Source organism: Mus musculus, chromosome 2, assembly GCF_000001635.26.
Source record: "Mus musculus strain C57BL/6J chromosome 2, GRCm38.p6 C57BL/6J".
In the NCBI taxonomy this organism is placed as follows: Eukaryota; Metazoa; Chordata; class Mammalia; order Rodentia; family Muridae; genus Mus; species Mus musculus.
In genome coordinates, this window is record NC_000068.7 from 66,539,885 (window position 1) to 66,557,832 (window position 17,948).

The following is a 17,948-nucleotide window of genomic DNA, read 5'->3' on the forward strand; positions in this document are numbered from 1 at the left end:
TTGTATGTGTGTGTCTGTGTGTCTGTATGTGTGTTGTTATGCACATGTATGTGAGGTACCCATTGAAGCCAGAAGAGGGAGCCAGATCTCTTAGAGCCAGAATTACAGTGGGTGATTTTGTGAGCTAACTGAATTGGGTGCTGTGCCTATGGTTCTTATTCACGGAACCATCTCTCTAGCCCCATAAAATAGATTTTAATTAAGTGATTATGACACCTAACTTGAGGGCTGAGCTATGAATTAAACCCGTGTTTTCACAGAGGAGGCATCACGAAATGCAGAGCCATTCACAGACCAGAGAGCAGGCCCCCCAGCAGAGACAATGACTGATGCACAAGAAAGAGCTCAGCCATGCCTGAGCTATGGAAAACATCCTTACGCTGTCGTCGGAAGTTGCCTTATCTATTATCACCTCTGGAAGAAGCTGTCCATTGGGGAGCATGAGGGCTGAGGGTCCATCAACAAGCGACACCACGCCATTGCAGTCCACTGCACTGTGCATCTTCCCGTTCACCGGCAGCACTGGTGGGGACCTACTGGCCTGGCTGATGTTACTGCTGCGCCGCTCCCGGGGTCTATGGGGTACAAATAGTGAACCCCTTCTGCTCTCGTTGTCTCCAAAAATGCTATGCTCATCATCAGCAAATTCCGTTTCAGATCCCAGATCTCTTCCTCGCCCCTTAAAACTGAAGAGACTTGTTCTGCTGCTGCGCCTGGCAGAAAACAAGGACCCACGAATGCTGAGTGGTGACTGTGGAGGAAAAAAAAAGACAGTAAGCATCTGCTAGAGCTCCTACAAATAAGAACAGACTTCATGAAATAACCACTAAAATCACTGAGCCCAGTGATCTCGTGTTTGCTTACAAGAAACGTATTTAAAAGATAAGCAATCTGCACATGTAGCAGAAGACAGAAGACGGCCTAGTCGGCCATCATTGGGAAGAGAGGCCCCTAGGACTTGCAAACTTTATATGCCCCACTATAGGGGAACTCCAGGGCCAAGAAGTGGGGGTGGGTGGGTAGGGGAGCAGGGTGGGGAGAGGATATAGGGAACTTTCTGGATAGCATTTGAAATGTAAATAAAGAAAAAAATATATATATAAAAGATAAGCAATCCAATTACTTCAATTCTAACCAGTAAAGGCTGCAATAATTAGAAGAATTCATCCTGCCCCCTCTGACAAGGAAAAGGATTTGTCCAATGCTAATAATGAAAACTCATTGTTTAGCGTTTTCATCGATCAGTTCTTTAGTTCGTTTAGAAATTGAAACTTTAGAATTGTATTTATTGTTGGGCGGAGGGCCCTGTGGTAAGGGGTGAGTCTGGAAATCAGTTGTTTCCTTCCATGGTGTGGTCTGGGGAACTCATCGGTTTATAGACTTGCAGGCAGTTGGATGTGCCTTAAAGGCTCGAATAACCAGTGAAATTAAGAGACAGTGACTATTACAACTCTGCACGTGTATATGGGGATGGGGTGGGAAGTTGTTCCCAAGGGAGCAGGGGAAAACTGTCACCTTCATAGACTCCTATCCAGGACAAACTCTTTCCAACAGAGAAAACCCAGAGCTGGTTATTCAGAAGTACTAAATCCCATACATGTAAATTCTTTCTATATAAAGTGGCTGGCAGGCATTGGGAACCAAGGCAAATAAATAGGACATGAGCTTTGCCAGAGAACAGGCCTCCACTCCCTCTTGTCTTTCTTTGTGCTAGTATCATATGGATTCAAGATTTGTTTCCCTTCCGGACTGTAGTATTTACAGATAAGGATGGATTTTTGTCTTTAACTTCTGTGCTTATCTGGTAGTCAGCAGTCCTAAGTAACAGAGGCTGGAAACTTCAAACTATGGCAAAGACGATGACAGTAATCCTCGACAATTCATGGGAGGTCAGGTTGGGAGAACGCAGAGCACAAGGGAATGTTTGAAGGATTATTGAAGGATTATTTTGCTTGAGCAAAACAGGGGAAGAAAATGCTGCTGTGACAGGAGAGATTAATGAAGAAAATTAGCAGTGAGAAGGGACTGCTAGGTTGGGAACATAGCTAAGTTGGTAGTGTGCTTGCCTAGTATGCCTATGGTCCAGAGTTCAAATCCCAAGACTGCATAAAGTGGACGTGGTAACCAATACCTATAATCCCAGCACTGGAGAGGCAGAAGGAGAAAGATCAGAAGTTCAAGGTCATCGTTGGCTATAATAGAGAGTTTGAGACCAATCTTGGAGGAAAAGGGGAAAAGTTTAAGAGAGGCAGGGAAAGAGTGAAAGTTTTCAGCTACAGTGAGCATTCTAGTTAGGGAATATAGTCCAGGAAGGTTAGTGGAAGCTGAGAAAGGCAGCCATGGCCAATTGATTCATCAGTGATCCATATGTTTATTTCTGTGTTAACAGTCAAGGTGAGGTATATGATGTGTGGATGTTTAGTAGCTCTGGAGTCACTGTTCATCCCATGGGGTTGCAGGGAGCTGGGATGTAGATTCAATGTGAAAAACAAGATGAGGAGGGAGACATTCAAGGGGAGAGATTCATTTACAACCAATCATCAATTTCTGTGCTTGGGGTGGAGGATGTCAAAGGCATGGGCAAAATCCCAAACTGGGTACGCGGTGCTTTTGGTACCTGCTATTCTAGGGAACTGAAGAAGGTAGATACAGCAGTCGAAGGTTAGACTCCCTTTCTCCCTCTCTCCCTTTCTTTTTCCTTTCCTCCTTCCTTCTTCTTTCCTTCCTTCCTCTCTCCTCTCCTCTCCTTTCCTCATTCTGATCTTGACATGAATGAGATATTAAAATGATTGACTGAGTACAACTATGAAGATTAATCCAAGGAGTAAAAAAAAAGAAAAAAAAACTCTTCATCTCTACAGTGGTTTTCAGGAACATTTTCTTTTATTTAAAAAAAAATGTTTCCTAGAGAAGGTATGACAGTTCTGAGATAACAAGCTTTTTATGAAAATGGGAAGCTAAGTAAAAAAGAAAGAAAGAAAGAAAAACATATACTTCTCTCTCTTCTTTCCCTGAACACCCAGCAGAAGTTAGTGTTTTCGGTAAAACATGGTGGCGCAACCACCTTTCTCTCCTGAGCTTTGACCCCGGAGTTAACCCTTGTGCTGCTACCTTTTGACTGTGGAGCCCCGCCTGGTGGGCTCGCAGTACCTGGTTGGGGGTGGACAGCCTCTTTTCCCTGGCCCGGTGGTGCCCTTCCACGCCGAGATGGAAGCTTTTCTTTCGGATGCTTTCCTCTGACCCTGACTTGGACAGCTTCTCATCATCACCCTTTTCCTCGCCACTGGACAGCTTCTGTTTTTTTTTCTTTCTTCGGTTTCTTCTCTCCTTGGCACTCTTTGAGCTCAGCCTGGAGGTTTCTGAAGAGCTCTCAGAGAGTCCCATAATCCTGCTCCGCCCTAAACTCGTGTACTCAGCAGCGGCTGCAGCGATCGCCTGTTGGACCAAGACAACCCCAGCATTTAAGTAATTTCCCAATTCAGGAAAATAAAATAAATAATAAAAAGAAAGAGCTGTGCATGCAGATACATGTATAGGAAGTGACGTATGTTTTGTTGCATTATGACCAACAAGCATACACAGCATATTATTTTCCTATCACACGTTATAATAATCAGTATCTTTGCAACTCAATGCTTATGTGTTGTGAACTTCCCGAGACTTAAGCAAATTGAATTACTAAATGTGTTAAAGTTTTACAAGTATTTTTCAATATAATACTTGCATAGATTGTGCGTTAATGTTTTTGTATAATATGTTTGCATAAACCTTTGTATAATATAAATATGTAATACAAAATATAAAACGTTTATACAATATGTTTGCATATTAGGTAAGCAACTCAGCGCAACCTGTAGAATCAGGTATCCAAGAGCATTATGAGAGTGGCATATCTGAAAATGAAAATAAGTTACAAAGGAAATACTATGTCAAGAAAAATAGAGGTCAATGAATATCTTAAGATATTGGTGAAATCTCAAAACTGAGGTGTACTTGGCATAGAAGGTACCTGTATCATCTCTTTAAAATGCTCTTTAAAAATAAAATAATACCACTAGGTTCTACTATAGGGTTTGTGATGTCCCTGGCTATTTTGCTGAATGAGATGGTGTTAAGTTGCCTTCTAAATATTTATGTTTCTACCCACAAACTTGGGCTGTCCTTAGCCTTGGTCATAGAAGCTTATGTTTTTCACAGTGGGAAAACAGTTAATGCAGACATGCATAATTGGTCTAAGGAATGAGAATAAGAAACAAATGTTCAACCCTAAATGGGACATTGCTCAACCCCCTCCCCACACAGCCAGGCTCAGGGAACATCGAAGTAAAGGTGGTAAAAATAATGTAATGGAGTGGGGGGTTGGTAGAAGGGGTAACCGGGAAGTGGGATGTCATTTGAGATGTAAACTAATGGAATGATTGATTTAGAAATATAAATAATGTAAGTTCTAGAGAATGGGAACTATAAAATGTTGACTTCTGGACAGGATGTGGCCATCTTGAACAAGAACTCATAGCAACTGAGGTTACTGGCACAAGACCTGTACAAGAGCAAACCAAACAAATTTCAGACAGAGGTGGCAAAGCTTCTGTTTGGGCCCTACCCCTTACTGAGGGAATACTGGCAGTTAATGGCAGCTGGGGAGGGAGAGTCATGGTTCTTGGTGTGCATGGTCACTGGTAGTTTTCCTGGGGTCCAAGAGATGCCCCACAACCATGCACCTATGGGCAGTACTAATTAGACTTAGTGGGTTATCAAAAGGACATGAAATTGGGAAGGGGAAGTTAGGAATCATGTTTATTGTACATGTGTATGAATTTTTCAAGACTAAGGGAGAATTATTTAAGAAAACTAGAAAAAAAATCGACCAATAGGATGTAAAAAAAAAAAAGTACTTGCAATCATACTATCAGAAAAGAACTTTGGTAAATAATTCTCCAGATCATTTACATATTTGTGCAATATTTAGACTGTGAGTACATCCTATTGTTCAATCTATTATAATTTTATCAACTTTTTCCTCATGGCAGAATTTCCTCAAAACTCATAATTTTATAGATGAATAAAGGGTCAAGACACAAAAAATATCATAATCCTATTGCAAGTTCTTAGATTTTTGTAAAATGAATTGTATTTCTGAATTTTAACTCTAAGCTACACTTATTTACGTATCTGTGTTTTTCCACATCACCCACTGATTATTGTCCTGGGCTAATTTGAGAGTCATTCAGGAGACTAACTATTCAAAGGCCCTGACAAGTTTTAAAGCTTTTGCTGTTTGGGGTTACCTGTGCTTGAACAGGTCTTCCCAGCCTTTCCTATGGAAGAATGCCTTTGTTTATCAGGTACCTGCGACTTACTTGTAAGTAAGTGGTCTCAGTCACTAGGTGGCTGTTTTATAACATTGACAAAGGTTAATGAACATTCTTTTTCTCTACCTTATAGACTAACTTTAACACTGCAGTTAAAATTTCTTACAGTCATGGGGTTCACTTCACAAAACAGAATCTGTGTCTGGTACTAACTTACAAAATAACTTACAAACCCATGACTACAGAAGTCTTAAGCCTACCTGGGAACTTACTAATGCTAACTAACTAAATTGACAAGGTGACAAGCTGCCTTCTAAATAGTTATGCTTGTTCCTCTCAACAGATGCTACTCCCAGTCTTCACTGAGAAACTGCTCTAGCCAGTGAACGACAGTGAATGAAGAAATGCCTGGCTGCTCGAGACACCGAGAGTGACAGCTGCGTGCTCAGCTCAGGAGGACGTTCATATCCTTCTTCAAGGCTCTAGGAACAAAGCGTGGTGATGACAGGAAGACAGTAAGAGCCCAGGACATAGGGATGGGAGCTATGAAGCTCTGTGCTGTACCAAGGACACAATCAATGTAATCGCGGCACCATAACAGAGGTCAGCAGTGGGTTCGTGCAATACTGAGCGGGTCAGCATTCATTCATTCATATACAGAGAGGGCCCATGCAGCCACATCTTCTCTGCTGAATTATGAGCTACCGATGGATTGTGGGAGAAACAAACATTCTCTTCAGCCTTGGGCCCACTTCTGAGTTCACTAGGTTAAAGTGAGTAGTCGCTAATCCATGGACACAGACGGCCCTGATTAAACGCAGTGGGTTAGGAAAAAAAGGAAAGAAAAAAAACATGGCCGTGGGAAAGGGACTAGAAAGGGGAGGGGTTATCAGGTAAGAGAAGGCTAGGGTGGCAGCAATCAGAATGGACTATCTATGAAGTTGTCTAAAGCTGAAAATGTGCACACAGTTCTTATATGCTTATTAACGGAATGCTGAAGCACATCTAGGCAATAGGCATGTAATCGACATCTCAGACCTTCTGTTAGGAAACTGGGAGCCTGACATATACAGAGGTAGATACTTTCAGCCAACCATTGGACTGAGCATGGGTCCCGCAATGGAGGAGTTAGAGAAAGGACTGAAGGAACTGAAGGGATTTGCAACCCCATAGAAAGAACGGCAATAATCAACCAACCAGAGCTCCCAGGGACTAAACCACCAGCCAAAGAGTACACATGGAGGGACCCATGACTCCAGCCGCCTATGTAGCAGAGGATGGCCTTGTCAGGCATCAATGGGAGGAGAGGCCCTTGATCCTTGGGCTTCGCTCGATGCCCCAGTGTAGGGGAATGCCAGGGCAGGGGGGCAGGAGTGGATGGGCGTGTGGGGGAGCACCCTCACCATAGCAGGGGCAGGGAAGACGAGATAGGGGCTTCTGGGGGAGGAAACTGGGAAAGGGAATAACATTTGAAGGGTAAATAAAGAAAGTATCAAAAAAGAGAGAGAGAGAGGAGAGAGAGAGAACAGAAAAGATAAGATAAGAAAAGGAAAGAGAAAAGAGAAAAGAGAAAAGAGAAAAGAGAAAAGAGAAACGAGAAAAGAGAAAAGAGAAAAGAGAAAAGAGAAAAGAGAAAAAAACTGGGAGATTGCTGTGTGAGGCTAGTTTTGAGCTCATTCCTTCAAGCATATTAGAAAAAGATGAATACTATTTATGTAGAAAACAGAACGTGCTTCTTGGCCTTTCAGCCCAGAACAAGAAGAATCTCCGTGGAAAGACCTTTGTCCCACCTGCTTTGCCTTCGTGTTTGTAATAATAAATACTACCTCGGCTTCTTCCTGCTCTTTTTTGAGTCGGTCTAACATCTGCTGAAATTCTAACTCTTTCTGTTTAGCTTCTTCGATGTTGGCCTGGTTCTGTTCCTCGTACGCCATGGCTACCACAGCCAGGATCAAGTTTATCAGGTAAAAGGATCCCAGAAATATCACCACGACAAAGAAAATCATGTAGGTTTTGCCAGCAGCACGCAGTGTCTATGGGGAGCAAAAAAGAGACATGATTATTTTAGTAATACAAAAATTTCACTAAGGTTTTTATTGCAGCTAGTATATAATGAATGTGCAAACCAGATATTTTTGTATAATTTTGTTGTAGAAAGATAAATAAAGATAATATCTTTGAGGAAAATCAGTATTAAACAAACTTTTTAATATAAAAGATACAGCATTGTTATATGTACATTAAGGCTTGATTCTTCATTAAAATGAAATATAATGATATAACAATTCTTCATTTTCCACATTATTTAAATTAACACTAACTTTACCCCTCCCCCAATGCTGTCTTTTAACTTTTTGAAACAGGCCCCTTTTTTGGTTAGATTCTATTCTTTCCTTTTAAATGCATAAATAACCATATTACATTTTGACCTAAACAGATACCTTATGTAAGAAATTAATCTATTGACCTCAGAGATTTTTTTAAATCTGGAATAATCATTGATAATTTTTAAATGCAGTGTATCTTGCCATGCAGCACACTTTTAGGTTAATTCAAAATAGTGCAGAGATATTAATAAAAACTATCTACTGCTGAAATCCTCAATGTTTAGTTACTCTGTGATCTGCTTTATCACTCCATTATAACTATGGTTTTTCTCTTGAATAAATTCCTAAGACTTGAATTATTAGGTGGATGAAAACATTTATTTTGATTTTCATTAACTTTCTGCAAAAGTTCTCAATGTATGAGAAAGACTAGTTTCCATATCTGAACTTAAATATGTCCATCTTGAGACTCCGTTTGTAAAATTATGCCAGTGGTTTTATTCATGTGTCCTTAATTTTGAGTTAAAATGACCTTCTTTTCTATGTTATTAAGCTGGGGACTGCTATGAAGATTCATGACTGTGAATAGTGGATATTTTTGTTGGAGCAAGAAAAAGTACGTGAGGCCAACAGTACAGCATTCTAAGATTCCATTTCTGCCCTCGAATTATGTCAGTTACTTTTATTTTCCTACAAAGTGTCCTTTTATATAATTGCATAGCCATTTATAATGTTTATGGAAGTAAATATAAAATAAGCCTGTAGCAACTCTGAGAAAAGAAATTTACTGCTACATGGACTAATAAAATAGTCATTTCAACCACTTTTCTTTGGGGATGGGGTGTTGAGACTCTAAAATAAATACACAGAGGCCATAATGGCAAGCACCTTCCATCCATGCTAGAGCAGACGGCCGTGTGTAGGGTCAGTTACTGTATGGCAGGCTGACATTGTAAGCTGAGTACTATTTAAAGAGCCATGAAGTCCAGAGGAGGACGTAGTTGAAAAGAGAAAGGAAAGTTTGGAGAAGAACTGAGAGTTCATGGTAGAGAGTGTTCAACACTAAAGCATGGTGGACCCATTACAGGAGAGTCTAACAGGTACAGTCATGTGACATGTGGGCATGTGACAAAAGTGCTGAGTCTGCAAAGGCAGCTCAAGAGAATTGCATTGTTCTTTGGTCTTTTTGTTGGGACCAATGGATATACCAAAGAAGATGGAAGACTTAAATTAACGCTGGTCAGACACAGCAGAAAATTATTGATGACTTCAGAACTATCTGTTCTCATATCAGCCAAGTAAATTGCCTGTAATTTTAATAATGCACATTAGGGAGTCCCAGACTGTCTGCAGAAATAAAATGAAAACAACAGCAATTACAATAGCTCATAAGGCAGGAGACACATACACCAGACACCGACTGCCTTCAGACATGCGTGTTTCTGTTGCTGCTCACCTGTTGATAAAGGTTCTCCCAGTAGTCCTGAGTCATTAGCCGAAACAAGGCCAAGAAGGCCCAGCCGAACGTGTCAAAGCTTGTGTAGCCATAATCTGGGTTTCTGCCAGCTGTCACACACTCGTACCCTTCAGGACACTGCCTACAGATGAACAAGAAAATTATAAGTCAGAATATCTTCAGTGTGTAGCTAAGGAGCAGAGGTTTAAGTGTGAGGAAGAGCATATAATCTGGGATCCAAAAGAAAGGGTATAAAATCCCATTCTATTATTTACTAATTGATTGTTTGGCCAAATTACTTAAACTCTTAAAGGTACACTTTCCTGCAGTGGAAACAACAAAATAACTTACCTCAAAGACTTAAGATTGATTTTGAACTTAAAAAACATGACTTTCCCACTATCTGTCCATAGCACCATTTAGCAAATGGTAGATGGCATAAGCCACATTATGTTCATCTTCTCAAATCAATAGGGTTTGAAATGAAGGCCTCTGGTGAAACATCTTCTCTGAAAGTTATTCTTGGAATGAACTAGTCCCAAGAACAAAAATGATAGAACATTTGTGAATGTTCATAAAGATTTGTGGCTTTAAACCTTTTTACTTCCTAAAGGTGCCAGATGGGGTTTTAGTTGTCTTAGATGAACATTGTGTCCTGTGGACTTGGGGGAGGGGCAACACTGCTGACTCTGAGGTTGGCAGAGTTCTCAGAGCCTGATGAAGAGATGTCTCGATGGGAGGGAGAGCAGGAGAAGAGCTCCCCTGGAAGCTGAAGGTGCCACATGGAGAAATAGCAAAATGGCATTTGCATAAACAGAACCTAGTCTACTGGATCCTATGCAGAGTGGTCAGAACCATAAACTCGGTTATCATACTGTGTTAAGTAATGGAGAACATGGAGATGGAAAGAGATTGTTTTGTTACTCTCCTTTCCAAGAAGAAAACCCTTAAACTAGCCAACTAACTTTGAATGAGCTTTTAGGAAGAAATATATATATACACATACACATATATATACATGTATACATATGCACATATATACATATACATATATATTTCTAATATATTCATATAGACATATACAAATATGCATATACATATATACATATTTATTTATTTATTTCTCAAGATTTCCATGACCAGTATTTTGTTTTGATTGAAGTCTTAGCTCTTGATCAGCCTTGTTTCCAGAGTATGTATCAACTTTAAACATTGTAAAGTCTTTGTTCTCGTTGTTAGATAAAATGAGCAAAGTCAACGGCATGAAATTTGTGAAAATTAATATAGATTTGGTCTTCAGCATGAGATTTTCTTCTGCAACACTTAAACTTAAACTGAAAGTAGAGCAAAGGTTACATACCCTGAATCTGTGCTGAAACCGCAAAGAAGAGCATCTTTGGATCCCTCCAAGTAATAAAAATATCCTGTTTAGGAAGAATTTGAACAATATAGCATTACAAGATGTAAACTGGAAGAGTCATATAGCAAGTGAGTTAATGAATATAGACATATATACAAACAGTTAGGCCTGACACCTGTTAATAAACATTCATTCATTTTTACATCCTCATGCTTTATTCATAAAATACCTACTGAAAAGATTTTATGAGCCAGTTAATGGTTATTAAGATAAAAATGTTAAAGAAAATCACTAACTGTGGGGAGGTTCATTTGCTTGGTGTATGTGGATGTCAGTTTATAGAGGAAAACAATGCATAAGTAAATAAATATGTGTGGTGATTTCAGACAGTTTCAGTCTTCATTGTTTGCACAAGAGTTCTGGTGTCGAAGGCTTTTCCTTTATTGCACAGAGTCAGAGTTAGTACCGTTGGGAATATTATTGATTGAATGAAAATGATTCTAAGCTCATGAGTGGATTAATGCATTATGGGGTCAATCTTCATGAGATATTGAAAGACAGCAGAGAACTATTAGGCTCAGGCATACTTAGAGTAAGAACAAAAGTCACTGGTGATATTCCCTTGAAGGGCTCATTTTGTCCTTTGTCCCTTCATTTATCCCCCCACCCCCAACCCCACTCTGGACTTCTCCTGCCTCTTGGCCACCTTGAGATGAGCAGTTTGTTTGGTTCTGCTCATTGTCATAATGATCTGCCTTACCACAAATTCAGAAACAACAGAGCTAGGTAACCATGGACTAATATTTCTGAAACCTTGAGCTAAACTGAGTTTTTTTCCACTTAAACTGATTTTCTCATCCTCTTTTGAAAGAAATAGAAAGTTATAACCACCAGTGAAAATATGTTACAACACCACTAAGAGTCTTTTCTAAAATAACAGCATCGATAAGGAAGCAATTCACTGCTGTTCTGAAATGACAGAGGATGTGGTGAGACAGTACTAATTACTAAAATGGGGCTATGAAGAGGCACATTTAGTTTGTGATAGTTATGCAAAATTTTTATTCAAGGCAGCAGGTTTTTAGGAATTTTGCTAAAGAGAAGGTAGAGCTAGAAGGAAAGGAAAGAGAGGAGAGGAGAAAAAGAAGAAAGAGAAGCTCAAAACTGTATTTCAAAGTATAACATCTGAAGCAAGATAAAATAAATAAAAATCAATTGTGCAACACCACAAAAGAATGCAATTTATTTTATAAAATTACCTTGTTGTTTACCCCCAATCAGTACCTATCGGACTTGGGAACTTTGAAATGTTGTGAATTTAAAAATGAAAGCAACCCATAGTTTTCACCTTACACTTTCTCTGGTACCCTTTGTGCCCATCTTTATGGTAAAGAGGTTCCCGTTCTCTTCATCATCCAGTATTAAGACTTCTTGTTATGATTAGAAGGTGACTTAATTATCTAAATTACAAAAATGTCTAAAGAAACTTATATCATTGTTCCAAAAACTAGTATCTTTTATTAGTGTGAACTAATTTTTATAAAATAATAGGGAAAGACCTCCCATGTTCATGGATTGGCAGGATTAATATAGTAAAAATGGATATCTTGATGAAAGCAATCTAGAGATTCAATGCAATCCCCATCAAAATTCTAACTCAATTCTTCACAGAGTTAGTAAGGGCAATTTGCAAATTCATCTGGAATAACAAAAAACCTAGGATAGCAAAAACTATTCTCAACAATAAAAGAACCTCTGTTGGAATTACCATCACTGACCTCAAGCTGTACTACAGAGAAATTGTGATAAAACAAACAAACAAACAAACAAACAAACAAACAAACACTGCATGGTACTAATACAGTGACAGACAGGTAGATCAATGGAATAGAATTGAAGACCCAGAAATGAACTCAGACACCTATGGTCACTTGATCTTTGACATAGGAGCTAAAACCATCCAGTGGAAAGAGGACAGCATTTTCAACAAATGGTGCTGGCTCAACTGGAGGTTAGCATGTAGAAGAATGCAAATTGATCCATTCTTATATCCTTGTACAAAGCTCAAGTCTAAGTGGATCAAAGAACTCCACGTTCAACCAGAGACACTGAAACTCATGGAGGAGAATGTGGGGAAGAGCCTCAAAGATATGGGCACAGGGGAAAAATTCCTGAAGAGAACAGCAATGGCTTATGCTGTAAGATCAAGAATCGACAAATGGGACCTCATAAAATTGCAAAGCTTCTGTAAGGCAAAGAAGACTGTCAATAAAACGAAAAGGCAACCATCAGGTTGAGAAAAGATCTTTACCAATCCTAAATCTGACTGGGGGCTAATATCCAATATATATAAAGAACTCAAGAAGTTGGACTCCAGAAAACCAAATATCCCTATTTAAAAAATGGGGCACAGAGCTAAACAACAAATTCTAAACTGAGGAATACTGAATTGCTGAGAAGCATATTAAAAAATGTTCAACATCCTTAATCATCAGGAAATGCAAATCAAAGCAACCCTGAGATTCCACCTCACACCAGTCAGAATGGCTAAGATCCAAAAATCAGGTGACAGTAGATGCTGGCGAGGATGTGGAGAAAGAGAAACACTCCTCCATTGATGGTGGGACTGCAAGCTGGTCCAACCACTCTGGAAATCAATTTGGTGGTTCCTCAGAAAATTGGACATAGAACTGCTGGAAGATACAGCAATACCTCTCTTGGGCATATACCCAGAAGATGCTCTGACTTGTAATAAGGACGCATGCTCCACTATGTTCATAGTAGCCTTATTTATAATAGCAAGAAGCTGAAAAGAACTCAGATGTCCCTCAACAGAGGAATGGATACAGAAAGTGTGGTACATTTACATAGTCAAGTACTACTCAGCTATTAAAAACATTGAATTCATGAAATTCTTAGGCAAATGGATGGATCTAGAGGATACCATCCTGAATGAGGTAGCCCAATCACAAAAGAACACACATAATACGAATTCACTGATAAGTGGATATTAGCCCAGAAGCTTGGAATACCCAAGATACAATTCGCAAAACACATGAAACTCAAGAAGAAGGAGGACCAAAGTATGGATATTTCGACCCTTCTTAGAAGGAGGAACAAAATACCCATAGAAGGAGTTTCAGAGACAAAGTTCAGAGCAGAGACTGAAGGAATGACCATACAGAGACTGCCCCACCTGGAGATCCATCCCATAAACAACCCCCAAACCCAGACATTATTGCAGATACCAACAAGAGCTTTTTGATAGGAGCCTGATATAGCTGTCTCCTGAGAGGCTCTGCCAGTGCCTAACTAATACAGAAGTGGATGCCCACAGTCATCCATTGGGTAGAGCACAGGGCGCCCAATGAAGGAGCTAGAGAAAGTACCCAAGGAGCTGAAGGGGTTTGCATCCCCCTAGGAGGAACAACAATATGAACTAACCAATAACCCCAGAGCTCTCTGGGACTAAACCACCAATCAACCATGGAGGGACTCATTGCTCTAGCTGCATATGTAGCAGAGGACAGCCTAATCAGTCATCAATGGGAGGAGAGGCCCTTGGTACTGTGAAGGTTCTATGCCCCAATATAGTGTAATTCTATGTCCAGGAATTCGGAGTGGGTGGGTTGGGGAGCAGGGTGGGGGAGGGGAGAGGATAGGGGATTTTCAGAGGGGAAACCTTGAAAGGGGATAACATTTGAAATTGTAAACAAAGAAAATATCTAATAAAAATAAAAAATAATAGGGTTCTCATGAATATAATTTCATTCTTTTAAATGAGGCCTCAAATTCCCACTTGGCTCAACATAAATGTGATTATTATGAGACTTTTCTAGTAATAATGAAATTAAGACTTTGAAGTTGCATAGTCATATGTTTGGGTATTGCCTGTATTCCTTGCTATGAAGTTAAATCATCTAACTGCTTTAATTGCTGCATCTGGGAACTGTGGTTAGAAACACCTATGAAGCTCTTGAGCAATTCATGTATGGTTTTGCAGATAGAACAATAACAAAGTTCCACACACCCTACACAGGTCATTCAAAGGCAAGCGCTACTCTTACTAAAGTATCATTTAATTTCAAAGGAGACTAATCAACTGGGTTACACACCAGCTCTTGTTTAATTCATAGAACGCAAGCAAAATGGGAAAACATCTTACTTAGTTTGAAGTGGAAACCCTAGTGCGTCTTAATACATAGCTTTTAAGGAAAACCCGAGCTTCGTTAAGGATGGATCTGACAACATGAAGATAGTGGTGGCATGATGGAATTTGCTTTCCTTTTTATACTTGTTTATTTATTTATTTTGGAGTTTTGATATAAGGTTTTTGACATTTATCCCACGGTTATATAAAACCCTTTATGTAACCCAGTCTGGTCTCACTCATCCTACTACCTTAGCTTCCAAATATGGAGATTGGAGACATGGCCTGCTATATCTGACTCTTGTGCTGCCATTTTTTCACACATAAACCTACATGATACTTCACTACCTAAAGACTAGCCACTAACCCTGAGTATTTAGCAGTAGCTGATGAGCACAATGATAGGAAGGGGCTCCAGGACTCCCTGAACTCACACACTAGCAGGCTTCCACTGAATTCAGCAGGCATGATGAAAGTTGCAGCAAACAGCTATCTCACACTGCAGAGCACCTTACGATCTTTCCGAAACAAATAGCCATTGAATTTGTAGGCTAATTGGCCCCAAGAGTATATAATTTTAACACCTAAAGAAAAGAACTGGACTGGAAAGAGCAAGTGATCATTGTGTAAAATAAATGATTCTGAAAGTGACTCCTTAACTTATATAACCATGACTCATTAATTTAACCACTGGTTGCATACAGAGAATTTAAAACTATATATATCCAGGACCTAAATGCTTGACTATGGCTCGGTGTGTAGAGTGCTTGCCCAGCACATATGAAGCCCTAAGTGTGATACACAACACTGCATAAACAGGATATGATGGTGCATGTCTATAGTCACTATTTGGGAGGTAGAGGCAGGGGGTCAGAAGTTCAAAAGTCACCTTCATAGTGAATTTAGTGCCAGTCTGGGACACATGAGATTTTGTCTGGGAAGGAAACGAAACCCCATGTACAAATAAAAACTTCATGTTCATGACAGTATCATGTGAGCAAGAATGCTTATGAGATTAAAGTACATTTCTTTGTGTGTTATAAAGTGTTTCTAAAACCAATTAGATAACAAGGATCTGACCATTGAACTAACCGTAGAAAGGTGGCAGAACTGTGGCCTGTGGGGCTTGTTGGAAGAAAATAAATTATTGTGTTTAGCTGTCTGTCCTTTTGTGTCTTGCCTTTTCCCCTTCCTGCTAAATATATGGGATAGGTAAGTTTATAGAATTAGAAAATAGTGTTTAGACTAAGGAATGAATATTAATGAGCAATGGGTTCATTTTGGAAAAGTTAACATTTTTAAAAATTAGATAGTGGTGATGATTGTAGAACTCTGTGAACATAGGAAAAAATATAAGAGCAACAACAACAAAAACAGGGCCAAGTACATTTTGAAAAGGGATTTTATAAGCCAAATATTTTTGTAATAAAATAAATGTAATGTGACTCTTAATATTATGGATGGTGGGGAGATAATTTGTAAAAATTTCCACTAAAGTACACACATGGAAACAGTAAAAAACTACAAAAATGGATATAACAAATGTGTCAAATTCATATAAATTAAACAGTCTAAAACGAACATTAACATTCTGTTAATTTCAGGACCAGTGATGTAGGATAGAAAAATGTAATTCTCTAGTTGGGTCTAATTGTTCTTGCTCAGAAAGACAGCTGTAGTCACTGTACATGGCAGGGGCCTTTGGTGACATAGTGTACATTTCCCAAGCCAGGGGAAGGTATCCAATCCTGAGAAAATTAAGCTGGGTATCATGCTGGGAAAGTGTCCCACATGATGCTCTGTGATCCATGAGGTACAGATGCACCAGGGAAGAGCTGGATATGAGGAGAGGGCAAACCCTGGCAGCAGTGAAGCCGAAGGCTATGAGTTATCAAAAGGACTACTTTCCATGCCTAAGTTCTTATACATAAGAGCATCCTACTTTAGCTCAACACAAGCTTGCGATTATAATGCTCAGGAGTTACTGGAAACTTAGCTCGCAACTCTATGGAGTTTTTGTTCATTATGTAGCAGTAAGGATGCCTGACGAACATCAATATACATAGTGAGTGAACATAAGGAGGAATCTATGAATTTTATTTTTCTTCAGTGAGTTTGTATATTTGATAAATCTTGAAAGTTCTCCTGATGCAGCTTTGCTATAGGATCCAGAAAGCATTTGAAGACTATTGTGTTCAGGACTCCTGTGTTGGTGTCTTCACTAGTCATCTCCTACGGAATGTCAACCCACTTGCTGCATCTGTTCTCATGAGCTAGCAACTGCCTTATGTTCACTCCTTTCTCCCTTCATCTTAAATCTGTGGACATTTGTTTTTTGTCTTTCTTTAGTAATAATCCAACTTCCATCCATCTTTCTTTTTATCAAAGTAACCTAGCAAAATTCTAATCTATACATCCAATGACGCTCGTTTTTCAAACTTGCTGCCAAGTGATTGAATTTTGGAAGAGAAATTCTCGCAGCTAGTGGACAATCACATTTCAAGAAAATGAACTTTTTTAATCAAATTAACATGTAAAGTGAACTTGGTCATCCAATCTCTATGTTGATCCTATGATGCATTCTCCTCAAACTCCACTGTGAATTCCCCCTTCCTTCTGCAGTATCCTTCTCAGCTCCTCATTCCGTTTTCTACATCCTTGGAGGAAAGAAGAGCTACTGAGTTTGAACTTAATCACATTTCCACTGACTCTACAAACCACCACTCCTTACTTTGTCCTGCTTCAGCAGAAATGCCTCTGCCCTCTGCTCTTCCATTTTCTCAAAGGCTTGGCCTCTCTCCATGTCTGCTGTATCAACCCATTCTCTCTATCTCTCTTGCATTAATATTCATCTATTACTCCCAACTCATTCCTATCTCCAGGATTGAAATCTCTATCAAAATCCACAGTAAAAATAGGAGCCATGCCTCTATTATTTAGACACCCTTGATAGCTGAACTGCCTATGTGCACTATACTTTTTCTTTCTGACTTCTTATTCACTTTTAAAAACTCCCTCACATGACGTTCATGACCTTCCCCTGAGACAATTTCTCATGAACACACTTGACAAGTTCCATGTCATTTAAAATAATGCAAATTTCATCAAAAAGAAGTGACTGTTTAATATCCAGCCAGAAATGAGAGATATATGTTTTTATGATTGCTTTATATGTATGGGATGGCTGTAAATATTAAATGTATGTACTTCTAAAGGTGATCAAAAGAAAGTGAAGACAACACTTTAGATATTGTTCCAAAGAAGTTTTGTTTGAATGTTTGTGCCACATCACCCTTAAAATTCTGTTTACATTAACTTGATTATTTTTCCCATTCAGTAAATT

General features: G+C 39.3%; 1 protein-coding gene and 1 long non-coding RNA gene across 8 annotated transcripts in view; one reads left to right on the top strand and one right to left on the bottom strand.

Annotated features, from left to right (window-relative positions):
* The window catches only part of Gm13629 (predicted gene 13629), a 106,593-nt gene extending 99,005 nt beyond the window's left edge, over positions 1-7,588 (top strand). Inside the window, exons 3-4 of the long non-coding RNA NR_033495.1 lie at positions 5,656-6,085; positions 7,207-7,588. This is a non-coding gene — a long non-coding RNA (predicted gene 13629). The remainder of the gene's footprint in view (positions 1-5,655; positions 6,086-7,206) is intronic.
* The window catches only part of Scn9a (sodium channel, voltage-gated, type IX, alpha), a 155,035-nt gene that overhangs the window by 59,805 nt on the left and 77,282 nt on the right, over positions 1-17,948 (bottom strand). For 4 of the 7 annotated variants that reach the window (XR_374432.4, XM_006499033.4, NM_001290674.1 and 1 more), the window contains 5 exons: positions 10,456-10,519; positions 9,096-9,237; positions 7,139-7,345; positions 3,151-3,435; positions 380-751 (listed from right to left, as the gene is read on the bottom strand). Coding sequence is in view for 5 of the 7 variants with exons in the window: in XM_006499033.4 (XP_006499096.1) it covers positions 380-751; positions 3,151-3,435; positions 7,139-7,345; positions 9,096-9,237; positions 10,456-10,519 (1,070 nt within the window). In the remaining 2 variants the exon portion in view is untranslated. The remainder of the gene's footprint in view (positions 1-379; positions 752-3,150; positions 3,436-7,138; positions 7,346-9,095; positions 9,238-10,455; positions 10,520-17,948) is intronic. The other 3 variants (XR_001781564.2, XM_006499035.4, NM_001290675.1) reach the window with 1 other exon arrangement.